At 38.1% G+C, this 22,902-nt stretch overlaps 1 protein-coding gene across 4 annotated transcripts in view; it reads left to right on the forward strand.

Annotated features, from left to right (window-relative positions):
• The window catches only part of Grid2 (glutamate ionotropic receptor delta type subunit 2), a 1,407,776-nt gene that overhangs the window by 1,039,137 nt on the left and 345,737 nt on the right, over positions 1-22,902 (forward strand). For all 4 annotated transcript variants that reach the window (XM_048416269.3, XM_087907267.1, XM_048416268.3 and 1 more), the window contains exon 10: positions 10,555-10,752. In XM_048416269.3, the coding sequence (XP_048272226.1) occupies positions 10,555-10,752 (198 nt within the window). The remainder of the gene's footprint in view (positions 1-10,554; positions 10,753-22,902) is intronic.

Consider the following 22,902-nt stretch of genomic DNA (forward strand, 5'->3'; position numbering starts at 1 on the left):
TAAGAAATATTCTCATTCTCTCCACAATGGCTTTGAGTTGTTTGTGAGCAGAATTCTGAGGCATTTCTAGTGTCTCGTTCCTGGTTTGGGCCATCCTGACATTCTGCGAAGTTACACATTATGAAGGCTCCTAATAATCCTTGATAAAGCTTTGGCAGGAGGGTTTGCAGGTTGTACTCATCAAAAACAGCACACTTAAAACAAACCTCTGTCACCAGAAAAAATTAAGATGAGAATTAACTACAAAATCTGCAAGGAACACACAGTACTGTGATTCAATTAGCTTGAGATTTTTAAGTGACTGAATACAAATTCAGAATTATGAAGTTATTATCAAATGATGTTACAAGTGATGTGAATAAATCTTGGATAATATAAAAATGCCCAAACGCTGCAACCCCCTTTTCTACAGGCAGGTGCACGGATCGTGAGGCTAATGTCCTCTGGTGGATAAACTGCTGACGTCCCGGGAAAGCTGTTATTTGAGTCACAGAACCCTGTGCTTAGAATCCCTGCCACACACATGGTCAGCTTATTGGGCTCTGTGATTTATTTTCCTTTCTTCACAGACAAGATTTGCACTCAATTCCTATTAATATTCTTTGAAACGAATCACTGGAAAAATGACTTTGAGCAGCAGGAATTGTGCTTTCCTCCTTCCCCCTCCATCCCTACAGTAGAAGACTGAGAACTTCATCCTTAGACTTTGAGACTATATGTTAAATCGGAACAGGCCACAAACTCCAGTCATCTGGGCATCAGCAAAGGAACCTTTAATCTGTTTCTGCTCCAAATCATCCAACATCATGCCGTCACAATAGCAGATTATCCTATTCCTCTACAGAAGCTTTTGACCAAAGAAGCAAGAAGCTGTAATATGGCTTACGCACACTCCATTGTTTGACCCCTCTTCACATAGATATTCCTTGTTTTTGTTAATTGAATGGTATAGGACAGTTGTGCTTAACCTCAAATGCCCACTAGAGGAGATGTAGAATCACCAGGTAGACAGGTCTCTGGGCATGCCTGTAGGAGTTTCTTTTCATTAGGCTGATTGAGGTGGGAAAATTTGTTCACCATGGGTAGTGCAATTCCCTGGGCTGGAGTCGTAAATGGTATGAAGGAAATGACCTGAGCACAAGCTTTTAGTACTTTATACTTCTTGACTGTGGCTTCCATGTAACCAGTTGCCTCATTACCCACAGCTATGAAGCTTGTGTATATGTCAACTCTCTACATGCTATAGGAAAGTGGTTCCCAAAATAGTTGTACTGTGTTACATGGGCAGCAAGAGTAATGGTAGTCCCTGGGTCTTCACCTGCTTCATGGTATTTCAAGTTCTCAGACTCTTTCTTTTTGTGTCTCTTCTATCTTTTCTCACTGTGAAATTTTCCCTATTTTGCTCTATTACTTCTGGCCTTTTCAGTTCATTAATTCTCTCCTTGTCTCATTCTAATGTCATAACAAAATCAGTTATCATGTTCTTAATTTGGTCATTATCTTTTCTAATTCTCAAATTTCTGATCAGTTCTATTCTAAACTATGAAACACTACAAAAATATTCCAGTCTTTTGGCAGTTAAAATATTTTTCACTTATTTTTTAATATATATCTAGGGATTCTAATTACTGTCCTGAGAGGTCCTTCAGAGGGCTTTTTGGGTCTACAATCTGAAGCATTTTATCTTTTGCTTCAGGGTTCAGGTTTTGCGATTGCTTTGTTTTGTTGCCTATTTGTTTGGACACTGTATTTAGAACTCATAAGAAGAATAGTGTGAGGATATGCTTTCTCTGAAGGGACTATCATCTCAATTGGGCCGTTGTTGGCTTATTTGTCTTGTTTTTCTCAGCTTGAGCATCTAAAGGAACTGTTTTAAATTGTGTTAAAATTTTACGTATGTATATAATCTTGGCTTTTGAGCAAAGCATTATAAAAGATGAAATCCAGACAGGTGAAGTTTAAAAAAACAAAAGAAAATGAAGCCTCACAACTGTCCCCCACATTAACTGGGACTAGTTTGGTCCTGTACAGGTTTCCCTACTGTCACTCCAGAGTCAGTGAGTTCCCACTAGCTCAGGTAAGCTGTTTCTGTGAATATCACCATCATCGTCTTGGCCCCTTAGCGCATATCATCGCTCTTTCCTCTCTTGGACTGGTCTCTAGTAGCTCGGCCCAGTGTTTTCCTGTAGATCTCTCTATCTGTTTCCATCAGTTGCTGGATGAAGTTTCTCTAATGACTGTTAAGGTAATCATCAATGTGATACAGTGGAAGGCCAGTTTAGGTGTCCTCTCCATTGTTGCTTAAAGTCTTAGCTGGAGTCATCCTGTGGATTCCTGGGAATTTCCTCACTAGCCCTTTAATGACAGTCTGTGGGGCCACTGGCAGTGGGACCAGGATTTATCCCTACTGCTTGAACTGGCATCTTGGAGCACATTCTCTTTGGAGTAATACTTTGCTCAGCCTAGATATAGGGGGAGGGCCTTGTTCTTGCCTTGCAATTAATTGCCAGACTTTGTTGACTCCCCAACCTTTTCTGAGGAGTGTTGAGAGGAAAGGGTGGGGATGGGAATAGGGGAGGCAGCAAAAACAGAGATGACTATGCAAAATGAGAAAAGCTTATATTATAAAATTCTTAGTAAAAAAGGAAAAATATATGTATACAGTTTAAAAAAACAAAGCAGGTTTTGATGTCTCTTGTTATATAACCCAATGTGTAGATTGAAGCTAATTCTCTTTTTGTTTTCTCATCTATTGAAAACCAGAAACTGTTAGCCCTTAAACCATTATTATTCACTTTCAATAGTTCCCACCTTCTCTGTTGATTTTTTTGTGCCAGTTCTGCTGTGCATTCTTTGCACCTTTTGTGCTTGAGTGCTCATCCCTCTCCTGGCTAGAATTCTTTGAAGGTGGTACCCATGGCATCGTACATCAGCCCACCCTATTAAGTACAAGATTCGAAGCACTAGCTTATCCATGGATATTAAAGGGTTGTGTCAATGAGTGAATAATTTTGAAAATAGGTGATATGTAAAAGTGATTCAGTCAAGCTAGGTATTGCCACAGCAGAGCACAAATATCTCTTTTATTATAGTTCCTGGACCTTCAATATAATTTCACTGTGTGTACTTCCCTCTCTGATATATTGACTCCTTGTCCTTACAGAGAGCAACTGGCCTGAGTTAGGATTTATGAATAATGATCCAAATCCATAATGGAGCTTAAGAATAAAGCTTTTAGAGCATTGATCTGGATAAGGAATAGTAGGATGTAATAAAGGTTTATTTAGGGTGTAAAATCTAAAAGGCATGTTCATCAATAATTCATCAACTCTTCTTAAAAGGATCCTTAGTACAGCCATTTCTATTCAGGACTTTCAATCAATTCTAGTTGCCACTACTAGCAACAGATTTGGAAAACACACTTGTGAAATAGATCTATTTGAATAGGTACTTACTTTAAAAGTAAAATTAAAATCACTATTAATAAGAAATTTAATATAGTAAAGAAAATAACTAATATATTGGGAAATCCCCAAAGAATCCAGACTGTTAACAGGACAATAGGTATCCCTCCATAAACATCAGCAATGCCCCATTACTAAAGACAAAACACACATTGAACTTGGAGAGGTTGAGTTAGTGCCTATATAGAACCTTTCACTTCTGTATTCTAGTGTCTGTGACACAGAAAGTACTCTGACGGCTACCAAAGAGAAAAGGAAGCACCAACCCAACCACAAAAAAAACCTTTGCTCTACAATCTGCCTTTAAAATAAGGTAGGGCAATGGTGGCAAAACCTCGGGGGCATAACCAACTGTCACAATTTGACTTTTAGCCCACTCCATGAGATAGAACTCACACCTGACATTTATTGAGTGACCACAAAGACAAGTATAGATATCTCAAAGACCTAGGGTGAAAACCAAATATTACTTAAAAAACAATAAAATAAATCTTAATAATATTCTACTATACTCATAGATAAGAGACATATTCTGCCATCATCAGAGAGGCTTTCTTCTATAGCAGATAGGTGCAAATACAGAGATCCACATCCAGATATTATACATATGGGGGGTAGCACGTGCAGACCACCTGGAAGAAGCTAACAGAGTGGGGAGACAGAAGCAGTGGGCTACATCTGGAGAACAATTACTTCTAAAATAGTTGCCCTCAACCTGTGGATTGTGACCCCTTGAAGAAGGGTCACATATCAGATATCCTGCAAATCATATACTTAAACTAAAATCCATAACAGTAGCAAATTTTAGTTATTAAATAGCAGCTAATTAATTTTATGGTTGGTCATCATCGCAGCATGAGGAGCTCTACTAAAGAGTCACAGCATTAGCAAGGTTGAAAACACTGCTCTATGACCCAACCTCATATGAAATCACAGAGTCTGAAGCAGTGGAGGGCCTACACGTGTCTGTATCGTGTTCCACTGCATATATACTATAACCTTTTGTTAGTGCTTTTATAGGAATCCTGAATGTGTAAATGAGTGGGTCTCTCATTCTTATGCCTTCTTTTGAGGCTGTTTTATTTCTCTTTTTAAATTTTTTATTGTTATTATTGGGCAATACATTTTTTCCAATCCTCTCCCTTAGTCTCTTCTCCCCTTTCGTCCTCTCCCATGACCCTCATGCTCCCAATGTACTCAGGAGAACTTGTCTTTTTCACCTTCCTATATAGAACCATGTATGTCTCTCTTAGGGTCCTCTTTGTTGTTTATGTTCTCTGGGACTGTGGCCTGTAGGCTGGTTTTTCTTTGTTTTATGTCTAAAAGCCTCTTATGCATGCAAAACTATTATATTTGTCTTTCTGGATCTGGGTTACCTCACTCAGTATGTTTTGTTTCTAGGTCCACTGATTTGCCTGCAAATGTCAAGATGTCATTATTTTTTTTACCCCTGTATAGTACTCCATTGTATGTATGTATCACAATTTCTTTATCCATTCTTCAGTTGAGGGACATCTAGGTTGCTTCTGGGTTCTAGCTATTACAATAAATGCTGTTATGAACATAGTTGAACAAATGCTTTTGTAATATGATTGAGTGTCTTTAAGGTATATACCCAACAGTGGTACTGCTGGTTCTTGAGGTAGATTGTTTCCTAATTTTCTGAAAAATGACCATATTGATTTCCAAAGTGTCTGTAAAAGTTTGCACTTCCACCAGCAATGCAGGAGTGTTCCCTTTATCCCACATCTTCTCCAGGATAAGCTGTCACCAGTGTTTTTGATCTTGGCCATTCTGAAAGGTGTAAGATGTAATCTCAGAGTTATTTTGATTTGCATTTCTCTGATGGCTAAAGCTGTTTATTTTTCTTTTAAATTTTCTGGTCCAACTAGAATATGATGTTTTTTGCTTTATCTTACTCTAGTTTATTTTGTTCTGCTTGGTTGTTATCTCTTAGAAGCCTTTTCTTTTCTAATGAGAGATGGAAAAGGAGTGGATCCAGACAGGAAAGGTGGTTGCAGGAAACTGACAGGAGAAGAGGGAGGGGAAATTGTATTCAGATAATATTGTGTGAGAACAGAAGCTATAATACAAGGGGGGGGGAGTAAGAAAAATATACAGCAATGTAGAATGCTGACTAATTTCTCTAAAGAGCTGTCAGCAAATCTGAAAGGGGATAGCTAGTACTTCACATAAAATTATGCACTGAGATATGATTGTCTACAATTTATTAATTTTAAATTTAAAATACATAGTTGAAAACTATGCTTGTTCCTTCCCAGGCTGGCTGGAGTTGGTGGGCTCCCATTAGCTCAGGTAGACTGTTTCAGTGGATGTAACCATTCATGATTTTGACCGCTTTGCTAATATTCTCATTCCTCCCACTCTTCAACCGGACTTTGGGAGCTCAGTCCAGTGCTCCGATACATGTTTCTGCCTCTGTTTCCATCACTTGCAGGTTCTATGGTGATATTAAAGATATTCATCAGTCTTACTACAGGGCAAGTCAAGATCGGGCCCCCTCTCTATTGTTTATGGTCTTACATGGGGTCATCCTTGTGGATTCCTGGGAATTTCTCTAGAGACAGATTTCTTGCCAACCCTATAATGACTCCCTCAATCAAGATATCTCTTTTCTTGCTCTCATCTCTGTCCTTCCTCCCTCTCAACTATCCTATTTCCTCAAATTGTTTCTTTGATCATCAGAGATATTGGCTAATAATTTGATTTTTGTTGAGTTTTTTTTGTCTGATTTCAGTATCAGTGTAAGGCTGGTTTTATATAAAGAATTTAAAAATGTTCTTTCAGTTTTTCATTTTTGGAATAACTTAAGGAGTATTGCTGTTAGCTTCTCTTTGAAAGCCTGTTAAGATTGTGCACTGAATCCATTTTGCCCTAAGCTTTCATTAGTTGGAAGATTTGTATTTACTGCTTCCACCTCATTAGATGTTATGGATCTACTTAAATTATTTACTTCATCTTCACTTAACTTTGATAGGTCATATATATCTAGAGAATTATATTTACTTATTTATATTTTAGATTTTTTAGTTTGTTGGACTATAGACTTAAAAAGTATGACTTCATGATTCTCTCAATTTCTTAGATGTCCTTTATAATGTTTCTTTTTTCATTTCTAATATCATTAATTTGGACACTCCCATCTTTATTTAAGTTGATTTGGTTAAAAGTTTATAAATCTTAATAATTTTTTAAAGAACCATTCATTGATTCTTTGTACTTTTTCATTTCTCTTTCATTAACTTCAGTTGTGAGTTTTAACAATTTCTTCACATCTGTTCTTAGTGTTATTTGTTCTTATTGTTTAACAGTTTCAGATGCATTATTAAGTTATTAATATGAAATCACCGAAGTTTATTGATATGGGCACTTACTGCTATTAACTTTATTCTTCAAGCTTCCTTCTTCTCTCTCAAAGATTTTGGTATGCTGTGTTTTATTTTTTTTCCACTTCAGAGAGGTTTTTAATTTCCCTCTTGATTCTCCATTTACTTAGTTTTCATTAAGTGGCTTGCTGATTGGTCTCCATAAGTTGATGGGCTTTCTACTAACTGTCAATATCCAGCTTTATTCCTACTGTTGTGCCTGAGTCCTAGGACCCCCAAGAAGACCACCACAAAGACATACTTTGGAATGCAAAACCAAGGTTTCTTTTATTAAGTACAGGCTAGCACTGGTCCTCTGCCTCACAGTCTGACATAGTAAGATCCCATCTACTATTGTAAGGGATTTATAAAGACAAAAACCACAAAACAGTCACAGGGTTACAGTCTCAAAATACGAAATTACATATCCTATATTTTATTGGCTAAAGCTTTGGTAAAGCTCAGCTGTTAGTTCCTAATAAGCTATTATTGTCTAAGGGGAATAGCAACAGCCACCCTGGTTACATCTTTCAGACATCTGCTGACCCTTTGCTAACTGCAAGGGCTGCTTGAAATATTACCAAGCTGATAGGGGAAGTTGGGTGGTCAACATTCTCTGTATGACTACGGGTGGGAGAATGGGCTGCAGTCAGCAACTGTGTAACTTTGGTTTATTCATTAGCTACTACTTCCTCTAAAAAGGAGTCCAGCGGACTTCAGCTTCAGCTGGGGTCTGGGGTGTAGTTCAAGGTTCCAAAACGGCCCAGCACAGAAATGGAATCTTTTCCAGCCTTTCACCTATATGGTCAGATAATATGCAGGATGTTATTTCGGTTTTATATTCTTGTTGAGACTTGTTTTGTGTCCTGATATATGATCAGTTTTGGAGACCATTCCATAGGCTACTGAGAAAAAAGTATATTTTTTAGTATTTGAGTGGAATGTTCTGTAAATGTCTGTCAGGTCCATTTGACTTATGGTATAGTTTAATTTTAGATTTCCTCTAGTTTTTATATGAATGACTTATGATGATTATAGGATATTGAAGTCACATATTATCATCACTCTATTAAAGTAAATCAGTGATTTTATATTTAGTAATTTTTCTTTTATAAAATTTGTTATCTATAAATTTGTTGGGAAAATGTTTTGACGTATTATCTTCTTGAGAATTTTTCCTTTAATGAGTTTGACACATTCTTTCTTACCTTTTCTGACTAGTTTTGGTTTGAAGTCTATGTCTCAAACATTAAAATAGCTATACCTGTTTGTTTCTTTTGACCCTTTTCATCCTTTTACCCTATGAAAAAAATCTGTCCTTGAAGTTGAGGTATGTTTTTTGGATGCAGAATAAGGAATGTACCCTGTTTATTAATAAGAGGAGGGTAGTGTACAGTCTACAACACAGGCAAGGAAGTCACAGGAAAACTCATGGGGGACGCCTGCTCCTTCTACCATGTATTTCCTAAAGGTGAACCTCAGGTTGTAGGCTTAGTGACAAGTTTCTATACCTATTGAGCTACTTCACAGGCCTGCAAGTTTTGCTATGAGCTTGAGAATATTTACAAAATTTTCTATCAAGATTGAGTTACATTTCACATGTAACATTAACAGATGTAATGTGGACTTTTTCTTCATGTATCTTATGATACTGTTAAGAGTAAGACAATTATCACATGTACTCACTCATACATGGTTTTAAAACATGAAGCAAAGAAAATCAGCCCACAAATCACAATCCTAGAGAATCTAGACAACAAAGAAGACCCTAAGAGAGACATACATGGATCTAATCTACATGGGAAGTAGAAAAAGACAAGATCTCCTGAGTAAATTGGGAGCGTGGGGACCTTGGGAGAGGGTTGAAGGGGAGGGGAGAGGCAGAGAGAGGAGCAGAGAAAAATGTAGAGTTCAACAAAAATCAATTAAAAAGTGCATAAAAAAGAGTACGTCAGTAATATTTCAAAATGTGACTCCTTCTCAGAAGATTTTAACTATTGATCATTAATAATTAAAGTGAAATACTACCATAGGAGAAAAAAAGTAATACAACAAAAGATTGAAATATGTATGTATATGTGTGTGTGTATGTGTAATACATAATATATGTCACACATTATATATTGCAAGAAAGGCAATCCTTGTCTAGTACAACAGGTCAAGTGTCAGAGACAGATCTGTCTTATTGTGCTGTAGTATATAAGTTCATTACCAGAACACCAGCCATTTTAGGCTCATTTCTGCTAGAAAGTCACAAGAAAGACAGCAGGAACTGGTACACATGTCACATGATCTGTAGTATATTTGCTGGAATTAGTCATGTAGCCTCACTGAGCACTAAGGAGGGCCACAGATTTCATTTGTTTCTTAGTAGTGCTAAATATTGAGGAGAGTTATAACTATAGAAAAACTAGTGGGGCCATTTGACAGCTGCTTACTTTTACTGTCTATATACTGATTGACTTAACATTAAGATAATATATTATTAAAGAAAGGAAGGAAGGAACAAAAAAACCAAAAAACTTTAAAAGAGAAAAACATGAGTAATCTCAGAAACCAGAATGGCAAAGCCAGCCCAAATGCCGAGGTATTCATGTTGTTGAAGAACATAAAAGTTAGTGTTGATTTTCTGTGTATATAATAGCTGCTGACATAGTTTTAATCATTTTAAAAGGCATTACTGACAGTAAATGCAGTTTTTTGACCATGATTAAGAAAACAGCTTACTAGGTAATTTTTAGGGAAAATACCTGAGGCAAACAATGACGAGTATCCCCAAAACAGAGACAGCGGCTTACAGATGTTCACTTACAACCTAGGAAAGGCCAAAGGAAAGTATTACTGTGCATGTCAAAGACAGCTAATTGTGTGTTTCTAAGAAAAAAATGATTCAAAGAAATCTTTGTATATTTCCACCCAAGAAAAGATTTGGGTCTGCGCCAAGTGTTGCGTGGACTATTTACACTAACAATGGTAAATAGTCTTTATTTACCATTAAATATTAATGTGTCTGAATTAGATCTGCAAAATTAAGTAATGAATGATTGAATTTTCTGTCATCTGACAGCACATTTTCAAACAAATGGACTCTTAACACCTGCTCTGAAGCGAAAGCAGCCTATGGGCTAGGCTTACCAGGATCAAACCAAGACATAGGAGAGGGTATTTGTGCAACATGCCTGAAGTCATAAGTTGAGTCCCCATCAATGCAAAGACTGGAAATAGCGGCTCATTCCTGTAATCCCAACACTTTGGAGGTGAACCAGGAAGATGATAAAGTCAGGGTCATTTTGGGATACAAGTGAACTGTACCAAATTGAATAAAATTTTTTAAAAAGCATGTGAAAAGATAAAATGTCCAATGGAGACAGTAAAACCATAGCTTCTCAAAGTCAATTACATTGCTGATGAATCTTAGGTGGTACCCATACCTCAAGGAACAGGAAATAATGCTATTGGAAAGTTTAGTTGCATTCCTCGCCGTTTTGATCTGACAATGGTAAAATGAGAGGTGACAAGAACCTGGGTGATTAAACACAATTCAATAACATGATGCATCAATAATGTATAAACCCTACTCCCAAGCTAATTTTTTTTCAAAGCAGGGAATTGTGTTGAGACTTTGTCAGCTAGACTCTTTAAAGAATGAGCTCTTATTTTTATGGAACAATGTTGATTGACATCAAGATTTTTCTTCCATGTAGGAGGAGCCTTTTGTAATGGTCTCTGAAAATGTCTTGGGAAAACCGAAGAAATACCAGGGCTTCTCCATTGATGTTTTGGATGCCCTATCTAACTACCTGGGTTTTAACTATGAAATTTATGTTGCCCCCGACCACAAATACGGAAGCCCACAGGAAGATGGGACGTGGAATGGATTGGTAGGAGAACTTGTTTTTAAGGTAAGAATTTGATTTTCTCATTCCCAAACTTTCAGCTATAATCAGCGAAAGCTGTTTTCATATGAAGAAGCAAGATGGAAAATATTTGATTGTGGCAGTTAATGCAAAAGACTCACCCAGTGTTACTTAATGAACATTGTGAATAGAAAACTGGATGGCAAAATGAAATTTAAATTTAGTATCTCCTATAACAGAAAACTACAATTGTAATCTTCTTTCTATCTTTTGTCTGTATACCTGTTGCATTCTACTGACTTTTTAAGAATTTTCTAATATAGATAGTTCTTGGGATCAGGCCGTCATTTGAAGGGAGTTTATGAGTGTATTTTTGCTTCATCTGCCCATCTCTTCTATATAAGTCTTTATCATTTGACACATTAGTTGTTAGCGTTCTGTTATAATTTCAGTTGCCACTGGTTTGTGAATTGAGGTGGATCTTTGATGACTGTGTTATGTAAGAGTCTTCATAACCTGCTGTACTACCCGTTCCGAACTGCTGTTCACCCTTCAGTATCCTACTCTTTAAAGAAGTAGCGTGGAAAGAAAGGTAGACTGCACAGATTGTAGGAAAACATAGAAATGAAGAAGTGTACTCTTACATACACACACACACACACACACACCACACACACACACATGCTTGGGAAGACACACACACACACACACACACACACACACACACACACACACACACACATATATAGCCGTAGCGGGAAAAAGAGGAAAAGATAAAGGAAGGGTAACAGATTTTGCAAAAATTGTTTGTTCTTATATAGAGAATTGAAGCCAAGAGGGTAAAAAAGAGCAATTTTAACATAGAAAAGATGTGAATGTGTAATAAATGCACCAGAGTCGTTAGAAGTTAGTTTGAGAAATGGTTTTGGCGAGGGAAAGTTGTTGCTTCCATACTAAAATCTGATGGTGAGTTGTGTCTTTGAAATCTGAGGAAAGAAGTTGAGGGGTTGAGGAAGATCACACTGCTTCGAACTTCTTGACAAAAATAAGTCATGCAGTGTGTGACAGTGATAAAAACCGGTGTCACATAAGAGTCTGCAGGAGGCTAAGGTGGAACAGACCTTTAATCCCACAACTCAGGAAACAGGTGTTACAGAAGAGTCTGTAGGTGGCCAAGGTGGAACAGACCTTTAATCCCACAACTCAGGAGGCAAATGCAGGAATATCTCTGTGAGTTTAAGGCCAGCCTGTTCGACATGGTAAGTTCTAGATTATATGAGGTTACACAGTGAGACTCTATCTCAAAATAAAAAAAATAAAATAAAATCCTGGGGATAGTGAAAGAGTAACCTAGTTTTCAAGGGTCTTAGGAGGTTATTGGTGCTGAGAATGGAGCTGCTGTTTTCCATACTTTTCAAATCTTAAAAGGAGGCCCATCTGGAATGAGTTCAGATATTAAAGTTCATCATGTCTTAAAAATACTAAGATAAACAGAAAAATATCAATCTTTTCTTTTTTTTAACTCTTTCACCTCAAAATTATTGTTTTCTGTTATCTTACTGGCAAACCAACAACCTTATTTTGAAACAGACACTAGCCAGGGTTACCAGTAATGAATTTACTACCAATTTTAGCTTCAGAGACTCTTTAAAGTCTCTCTAAATGACAATGTCCAGTTATGTAGAAAACAGTCACTAGGACGATTAACCAGAAAAATAAATCCAGGAATGTTATAAGGAAGGAAAGTAAAATTGGCCTCATTAGCTGATGCTGATAGATTGGTGAAACCTTTCCCAGGTGCTGTGCTTAAAACAGTAATACATCCAACATAAATTTTGCAAGTTGACTGACAGGTTTTGCTAATAGGTCAGATAGGGAGGTAGAAGAAAGATCAAAGCCAGTGCTTTTCATCTTATCTATCCAACCACAGCAGTAGAAAAAGACGTCCTTTGCTACCTTATCTTTGTGGATTCACTTGACTTTTCTCTAGCTGCCATTATTTAGGTTGCACCTACAGAGGATCAATTACTTTTCCTCTTCTCATTCATCACTTGCTTCTTTATTTATATACATGCATACATACACACACGTATATGCACATACACACATACATACATACATTCATACATACATGCATACTTAATCTCACTTTTTCTCTTTCTTTCCCCAAATAGTCTATTTCTGCTTTCTTGGTGTGTGTGTGTGTGTGTGTGTGTGTGTGTGTGTATGAGCTTGTGTGTGTGTGTCTGTGCTTGAGGGGGGGTGGTACAGAGTGCATATGTGCCATAGCACATGTGAAAAAGTCAAAGGACAACTTTTGGAACTCAATTTACTCCTTATGGGTCCCGGAGATTGAACTCAGGTTGTCAAGCATGGCAACAAACACCTTTATGCACTGAGCCTATTTACTGGAATAAATCTAAATCTAATCTCCACCTCCCTGAAATTGACTTGAGAGGGATATCTCTGACTAAGATAGGGAAGGACATATACTGAGAAGAATATTTTTGAATATTGAGTTAAAAACTAACATTTTAAAGATGAGTAATAGAACCCAAGTAACTGTCAAAATTGAAATCTTCTTAAATTACACCATAAAATTGAAACAACCACTCTTTCTATGATCTGGATAAAAATGGCAAAGCAATGAGAGTTTAAGAAGCTTGGTCAAAGTCAAACAGCTAATAGAGGAAGGTCTAGTGTCTGAGCCAGTGTTTGACTCTAGAACTGTGGATAGGCCTCCTTGGAGCCATCCAAACAGAAAGTGAAATAAGTAATTTGATATACGAGTCTGGAGTTCAGACAAGGGCTCTGGAATGGACATACATTTGAGGTTCATCAGCATATAGATGGAAGTTAAATTGCCCCTTTGCCTTTCTTTGCCCCATTTCTCTTCTATCTCCAATCTCCTCCACATCTCTGCTCCTTCCCACGGCTTGAAAAGGAATTCTCATCTCAAATATAACCTTTCTGTATTTTCTAAGTTAAATTAATTAGGAGTCTTTGGTTGCAAATGACAATCCAATTGAAGTGAAAAGATAATTTAATGGCTCACAAAGCTAAGCTGCCAGAGACAAGATTCAGGCATATTTCATTAGGCCTTGGAGCTGCTTTCTGTCCTACAGCTCTGCTTTCTTGGTGTGGTCCCAGTTCTCAGACAGTCTCTCCTTTCTTGGAAGCAAGGTGACTTTCAGCAGCTCCAGGCTTAGGTTTCAGACTCTCATCTACCCCAGTATAAACACTGGCTTTCTTTTGCCAATCGCTCTGATTCAGAACCTCAGCCCAAGTACACACTGGCTCAGACCATGAGCTACTCTGTCCAAGTGGAGGCAGTGTTCCCAGTATCAAAGAGCACAACATGTCAGTATCTACCACGATGGTAGCGAGGGCTGAGTGACTCCATGTAAAACATGTGGCGTGAGCAAATGTAGTACTGCCCAAGGAAAAGATTGCCCACCTAGAAGAAGGGGGGATGGTTAGGAAGAAAAGTAAATCCTGCCCTTTTTATGTGCAACAATAATTATTGAAATTATGAAGAAACTATCAATAATTGCACATACACAAGGAAACCAGCAGTAAATTAAAAGTTAAAGTGAGAATATTAATTAAGTTACAAACAACAGGCTGCAAAATGTTTAGGGGGCCAAATGAAGAACTGTCAGTGTCTGTGCTTCACAGGTGTGCGAAGAGATTGCGAGATCCACAATGAAATTCTAAGACCACCGCTGAAGAAAATTAACAGAATAAACTTTCACTTTCCAAGGGGAAACAAAACCTGATGGACAGGATATACCCCAAAAGGAAATGTATTCCAATGGAGTAGGACATTTAATAACGCAACAGTGCAGCAGGCAGATGGAATACGGTTGCTTAATGCTTTTACAAAGATAAGGTGTGATTCATATTACACCTTTAGTCAGAGTTAACTTTCTGTTGTACATATCGTTGCATAAAACATCACTTGACTTAAAGACAAGTTCAGGTCATACATGTGACAGTTCTGGCAATTAACACATATCAAAATTCAAAACTACAAGTTGACTGTGACTACATGGTAATTACTAGCGTGTGCATAGAACTGACTCTTGCTAACATGATCCTTTGCACTTCGTATTTATTAATACTTAGTGCTCACAACTGAAGGGATAATTGCTACCTCAATGCTGCAGGTAATAAAACTAAATAACGGAGCTTTCAGTGGCCGCATAACCACATTGGTAGTCCGTGTTCTAAGTCCAGGAAGCCTGGTTCCAGAATCCAAGTGCTAGCTTAACCTTCTCACCAGTAAATTGAAGGAAGGAGAATTTATGTATAATATAAAACATATATGTGGGGTCTGAAGAGGTGGTTCTTCCAGAGGACATGGATTGATTTCCAGAACACACATAAAGTATCTCTATCCTCTCTAACTCCAATCCTGGGTGGGGGAGTGTCTAACACTTTCCTCTTTCCTCATGAGGCATCAGGCATGTACATGATAAACAGACGTACATAAAAGCAAACACCCTTTTGCATAAGATGAAATGATAATGAAAATTGTAAATATATATGTATGAATCTATAGAGTTTTAAAGGGTCATTTTAAAAGTTGTGGAATAGGTATGCTCACAAGACAAACTCTGTCGCTGGGGTTGATAATTTGGGAAGAAAACTAAGAGCAGTTTGGGCAAGCTGAAACTGAATGGTATCTATATAAAGTATGATAAAATGTAAAATGGGTATAAGCGTTTAACTTTTAAGAAAGGAAGGAAAATACTTGTTTATGAGATATAAATATATATATACATATCTGTGTGCATATATACAGAAATATATTTAGATATAGATACAGAGATCTTATTTCCATAGTCTTTCTTCTGGAAGGCAGAAGGCTGAGACTATGTTTACTTTCTATGCCAAGTACATCAGAGTGCCCTATATTTACCCATTCATTTGCACACATTTCTGAATGCAGGTTATATTCTGGGCACGGTGATTGCCATCATAAAAGTAAATGTCAGATATTATTCTTAATTTTAGGTATTCCATAGACTACATGAAGAAAAAATATGAATAAACAACAAAAACACAGTGTGACAAAGGCGTAGGGTGCCATGGCAACACACAGATCAGGGAGGAGCTCCTGCCTGGAAAGAGGAAAGGATTTCATGGAACAGGAATATTTGCGCTAAGTCTTCAAAATGAACAGGAGTGTAAAAGGCGACAGTGACGATAGTTATCACATGGATTTGTCATATTCAAAAATTCAGACGTCATGATCTAGCTGGTAAAAGTTACACAAGGCTTTTACATATAAGAAAAGTGTGATCTGATTCAGAACTCAAAAAGATTGCTTAGATAGGCCTGGGATAGCACTGGAATGAAGATAAGACTTAAAAAAATAACATATTGGGAAATAATGGGATGTCTATAATAAAATGACTGCAACTACTAAGCAGAAAGACTGATCTGGGGAAAATTGGCTATTATACTATGATACAATTATTAGAACTTGAAAACTCAAAGGAAATGAAAGGAATAAAGCACACTCGCGAGTAGAGGAGATGTGCCAGTGGCAGCAGAACAATGACTCAAAATAGTAACACGCTGGGAAAGCACATGCAGGAGACAGACTTGGTCTGCGGACACTGTGACTCCCCTGTGCCTGATGAGCACCCCAGTGGGACTGTCTAGGAGTGGGTTGTTGATGGACATCTAGAACACAAACAAGTAATGTTCAGGACTAAAAGGAGCCTACGGAAACACAATCAGAATTGTTGGGTTAAAGGGAGATCATGCCCTGAGTTATTATTTAAGCCTTCAAGTTATTCCACTTTGAGCAAAGAGTGGAATTATTTCTGCTACTGGGTTAGATAAAGAGTAGAGGAAAAAGAAATTTGTCTGCGAGGGACAGCTCAGAGAACAACAGCATGCTGATGTGTTCCTCTCCCCTGCATCTGCACAGGAAGAGAGGGCTCTAATGGCTCTTGGCATAGATGAGGTTGACAATCCTCAAAGCCAGGCTGATCGTCAGGGAGGCACAACAAACAACCTCCTTCACATCACAGTTTCTGAGGAAGTCCAGTTGGTGGTGGCAGAATGCCCATAATTTCTGAGTTTTACAGAGAATTAGTATCTGGAAGGAAGCCAGAAGTTTCTGTGTGGAAGGTGAGCACATACATCTCTACATTCTCCCTTGTCTTTTCCAGACCGCACAATATCCTTAAAAATATCTTTAGTCACCACCATTTTATTAGTCACCAAGCCAGAATCTGAACCCATTTCTCACGTGCACATGACTGCCCAGCAATGGATGCTGATGGACCTTCTGAAGTGTGATGTAGATTTGCAAACAAAATGTTTTAGATGAAAGAAATAGGAACAGATACTTTAAAAGAAAGAATTACACATCGGTATCTTAAATCAAACAGTGACTAAGATGTTAATTCTTTCTCTTGTTTTTATTCATTCTTTCTTTCTTTTGCATCCCAACCACAGTTTCCTCTCCCTCTTTTCCTCCCAGTCCCTGCCTCTCTCCTCAACCACTTCTGCCTCTCTATCCACATCTACTCCTCAGGAAAGGGCAGACCACGTATGGCTATTGACAAAGCATGGCATATCAAGTTGCAGGAAGACTAACTACCATGCCTTGTGTTAGGGCTGGGTAAGGTGAAAAAGTATGACGAACAGGGTCCCAAAAGCCAGTAAAGAAGTCAGAGACAGCTCTTTCCCACTATTAGGTGTCCCAGAACAAAGCCTAGCTATACAACTCTCACATATACACAAAGAGCCTGTGTCAGTCTCGTGCAAGTTCCCTGGTTGTCTGTTCAATTTCTGTGGGCCCCTACGACCCTTGGTTTGTGGATTCTGAGGGATTGCTTGAGATGTCCTTGAACCCCCTGACTTTTACAGTCCTTCCTCCATTTTTTACATAGTAAACCCCAAGCTCCACTTAATGCTTGGCTGTGGGTCTCTACATCTGTTTCCTTTAGTTGCTGAATGAAACCTCTTTGATGAGTATTGGACTAAGCACCAATATATGAGTATAGTAGAATACTGTTACGCATCGTTACATTGACATTTTCCCCTCCAATTGTATTTGGTTCTACTTTACGTTTCTGGGCCATCCAGTCTCTGGGTCCTGGTGTTCTAGGCAGTGTTAGGGTAGGCTCACTCTTATGGCATGGGTTTAAGGCTGGACCAGTCATTGATTGACCACTCCCACAATCTGTGTTACCCTTTACCCCATAAACTGGACAGACTATAGGTCAAAGATTTTATGGCTAGGTTGGTATCCCAATTCCTCCACTGGAAGTCTTGCCTGGTCACAGGAGATGAGCAGTTCGGGGATTAGTTTTTAAATTAGACTAAACAGATACTAATGGGCTAACTGAGTTCCCGAGAGTATACTAGATGGAGACCTGAAAGGAGTTCAGACAGTATATGTGGTAAGAGATTTTGCCAATCTGTATGTTAAATGTCTGGCATCTGTCCACTGGATACTTATAGAGCAGAAACATAATCATAGCAGACCACATACACTGTGTGTGGAAGGAGAAGACTAAACAGTCCCCCAAATATTTGCTGTTGATGAGGAGGCTTTAACACTAATGAACACAAAGAATGAGGCAAGATCTCTGAAAGAATAAATTAGATAGAAGCAAAGCCCGTAGCGGATTGTCGCAGGAGCCACTTTCTGAATTTGCAGGTGATTTTTAATTGGCACACATTACAAACCTCAAGGAGCAGTTTAATCAGATAAAGGACACGAATCATTAAGCACATGATGTAAGAGATGGCAAGCATCTATAAGTGGTGGTAATAAGACTTGAAGCTAAAGACCACAAACTGGGTGCCAGCCAGAGGGTATGATGCTGTCTAGGGAGGGCTCTGGTTTGAAAGACAACTTACAGGCAAGGACAAGCAAAACCCTGAGAAACTATGTGTGGAATTGAAAAGATTTGGTAGGTGAAAGGTTATAAATTAGCAGACTACTGCGTCCGTCAAAGCCAGGGTGATATAAAGACCAGAGCTCAGATGAGAAAACCCTATAACTGGGGATGTATAAATCCTGACATCTGCTGTTGGCTATTGAAATGCCATCCGTTACCTCAGCTTTCATCTGTCTCAGGCCAGGTCTCTGGGAACACTGAATGAATAAGATGATTTCAAGCACATAAAAGAATACCCTCGTGAGTGACGATAGGCAGCATGCATTTTAAAAGACATTCCGACCGTGAGATTTTCTGTGATTCCGGATACGCAGTTGGAAGATACAGGGTTTAGTATGCTCGGTAATTTTTCCTTAGGATATGAGCTCCATGAAAAGCACAGCTGAGGTGACAGTGGAAATCACAAACATGCAGAAATGTGCCCCCTGCGGAGGTGGCACAGCGCATTGCTGCTCAGGGGTGTCGGGGTGTCATTCATGTAACAGAAGCTTCGTGGCTTCTTTCTTTGGGTCTTGAGTATGAACAGAAACATCAACAGCCGCATGGGGAACTTTGAAATCTTTCTTCCCTTTACAGCTGTCAGTGTACAGACCCCTTCTGAGGAAGTTTTGGTAGGTTTTTTTCATGCTTATTTTTCAGAATGGATGTTTGGCATAGAGCCATTTCTTGAATGACAGTTGAGATTAACTCTGTCCTTCCATGGTGACACTTCAGTCGTCTGTGGTTCTGAGTCTCAGGAATTTTGAGATTTATTTAAGATTTGATCATTCAGCTAGGCAGTGGGGATGCATACCTTTAATATCATCTCTATGGAAGCAGAGGCAAGTGATCTTTGTGAGTTCGAGGACAGCCTGGGCTACAGAGCAGGTCTCAGGACATCCAGAACTGTTAGACAAAGAAGCAGAAAGACAACAACGACAACGAATTCAATAATGGCAGGCTTTAAGTGTATTTCACACCTTAAATACAAATACGAAATGACCAAGACTGCACTGTGTCGAGGTAGGCAGTGACCCATACTGGCTACAGAGACTCCGTATGCCCAGTGGTGTCATTTAAGTGGATTGCTCCATATTTTCCACCTTGCCAGATGTGGCGTATGATGACTGGGGAGTGACCTAAATCACTTGCTTCAATTCACAAACAGCCTCTGAGAGCTCGTTCTCTTCTCCCTGATGAGGAATCACATTTTCTTCCTCTGTACAGAATGCTGCATGCATAGAAGGATCCCAAGAAAATTGCAGAGTTTTTGAAGTTTTCACTGTAATTAAAACAAACACCTACTCAGTCTCATTCCTTGCCCTTGGTTTGAATTTAATCGAACGACAGGTGTGCAAGGCAATCACTTCAGGCAAAAATTGCTTTTGCACACTCTGTCTGCAAGTAGTTTTGAGATGACCCACCAGAAAACAGAACATATCTGCCAAACAAAATAGTGATTTCTGATGATCTCTTTCATGGAGTTGCAGCAGTATCGCTTAAGGACTAAAAAGATGATGTTATTCTTTAAATTGCTTGTAATGCTATAACATAAGGCCTGAAATACAATAGTATATAAGTAATGTCGAGTATTCTTCTTGCTTACCTTTAGTCTGTATTTGTTGAGATTCAAGGTGTTACTGGAACTTTGAGGAATGTTTAAGATGCAAGACAGAGCTCCTGTTCTCCAAGGATCATATGGCAAAGCAGAAAATGGGGAGAAAAGGGGAGGAGGAGGAGGGTCCAGCATAAACCTCATATTTTCTTTCTATGCATCCCATTCCTCATAAACTCAACAGGTCAAGTGGATTCCATTATCATTCACAAGTAGACCACTTGCAAATATGTTTCATAATTCAAGCCCATCCCTTAAACTACAGATTTGCATCATCTACTACTCATCCAGTCTTTCCTGTGATGCATCTAATGGCAACCTCAAACACTGCATATTCCAAGCTGAATATACAGTTTTTTCCTCTAACCTGGTCTGCCTCCAACACTTCCCTATTACATCAGTACAGTATATGACAAATTCAGTCTTCCAGTTTCTTTATTCAAACTTCATGACGTTTTTGGATTCCCTTCTTTCTGCCATAGCTCACACATGCTGCATCAACGATCAGCGTTTGACTGTGAACCACAAATCACTTGTTAGTACTCTCCCACTGTCAACAATCCATCATTATTTTTTAGAGAAGCACTTCCTTTGCCTGATAATCCTGACAACACCCTTACCTTTTCCTTCGGAGACTATTTTAGACAGAATGGTGTCTGTAAATGTTTCCAATTTTCTCAGTCAGAGTTTATTCCCTCAGAGATAAGTCAAGTCAAGACAAATAATAGTAATAATCCAAATAAACACAAAAAGCAACGAATAAATAGAAGAATGAATAAATATTGGAGAAATAATTACTTTAAAGAGGTAATATAGAAAAGCCAAAGCAATAAAGATGATGAGATTTAAGGATAACCACAACATGGTCAATCCAACTCATTGTTTACCTCTCCATTTAGGTAGAAAATTTGCCTTCTCAGAATTTCAGATTTGGCCTTGAGTGTTGAGTTGTGGTATGACTAGCCCATGTTGAGGGGAGTCTCAGATATGGGAGCTGACTATATTAGATCTTAGCATGCTAAAGACAAGGTCCTAGCTGATATTTTACTATAGAAAAATCATGAGCCTGTGATTTCTTCCTAAGGGGAAAGAATTTATTCTCTTTCTGCCAAATTTTTATCAAATTTGAGATTTTTATCAAAATACCAATTTCTACCAACTGCAAAGAGTAAGAATTTGAGAAGCTTTTCTTTAAAACTCTGCTGTGGGCAATAGTGTGAAACACATGATTATAGAAACATTGTGCCTGCTTCTAAAAGTTGTTATTATCATTGAGAACATGAAATAGATAGTGTGAGATAAGCATCCTGTGGGAGGTAGTGGAAAACAGAGAGAGGGAGGACTTGCTGTCAACTGTGCAAATGGGCGTCTTAACCAGGTAAAAAGAATTAAAATATGGAAACGTATTTTTCAGTATGTGAATTTAGGCTGTAGGAGAAAAACTGATATGAACACTAGTGAAAATTAAAGTCTTCTGAGAACTTTAAATGACATAGTATGTTAGAGCAGACATGAAGCTTGCTGAAGGGAGCTGGAAGTCAGGAAGTCATATTCTTGAGACTGAATGCTTCAGGTAGATTAAGAACACCAAAAAACAGGTAGTACTAATGTTCTTGTTATTATCATGGTTTCAGAGACAAAGTATGTATTGAAAAAACAAAAAAAATGATATATAGATATGTAGGTATGCTAAAATTACCAAATATCTATTGATCATAATAAGCACATGAAAAGTGAAATATTCTAAAAGTGCTTCAAGGAGAAAATGATTAAATTAATCAGAGCACCTTCATAATCAACAGATACCTTTTGAATATTTATGTGCTTGCTATCCTTCTACATGATGAAAGATTAAGAATAAAAAGAGTGTATGCTTAAAACTCAGCCATCTTTACAAAGACCAGAGTCTGGTATTGACTATATTTTTGTTGCTCACATAGATCATATTTGTGGAAGAAAAGGAAAGAGGCATACATATGTATGTATATGTAAAAATAGAAGTCTACAAGGACTTGCTTTACTTAGATTGATCTTAAAGCAATAATTTCACATGAAGAAATGCAGTGAAAGACTACTGGTGTCCTTCAGTATGAGTTCTATCCTTCATTTGTGAATGGCTGCCAGATAGCCTGCCCACAACATGCACTCCCCAGCAAGCCTCTAGGCCATCATTTCATTCATAGAGTCTTTCTCATTTTGATGCTCCTCTTTTTTTCTCTCTGGAATGTCAGTAAATGACTGGATCTCGTGCAACAATCTTACAGTGAGAATTTGAATCTGTAGGATGAAAGAAAACAGTTCACCCGCCATTCTGCAGCAGTAAGCTACTGTCTGCGGAGAGACAGGAAGGCTAGTGGGCATCACACTGTCATGGAGATGGCCTACCTTGGTGGGCAGCTCCTGATTCTTCTTTGTAACATTAGGTAAATGACTTAATCTGATTTACTTTTGTTACTTGCAAGATTGAGGCATTAATAGTGTAACTCTTACAGTGTTTGTGATGGCAAATTGAAATGATAATTGAAAACTGGTAGTGAGTACTGTGTAAGTATTAATGATACTAATAGCTGCATTAACAAGATAGGACCTATTTAGCCACAGCACTTCAAAATTAGGTTAATTGCCTTACCATGTACTAACTTTAACCATATTAATTCTGTCCTTTCAATG

Source organism: Myodes glareolus, chromosome 6 (assembly GCF_982192425.1).
Source record: "Myodes glareolus chromosome 6, mMyoGla1.1, whole genome shotgun sequence".
Classification (NCBI taxonomy): domain Eukaryota; kingdom Metazoa; phylum Chordata; class Mammalia; order Rodentia; family Cricetidae; genus Myodes; species Myodes glareolus.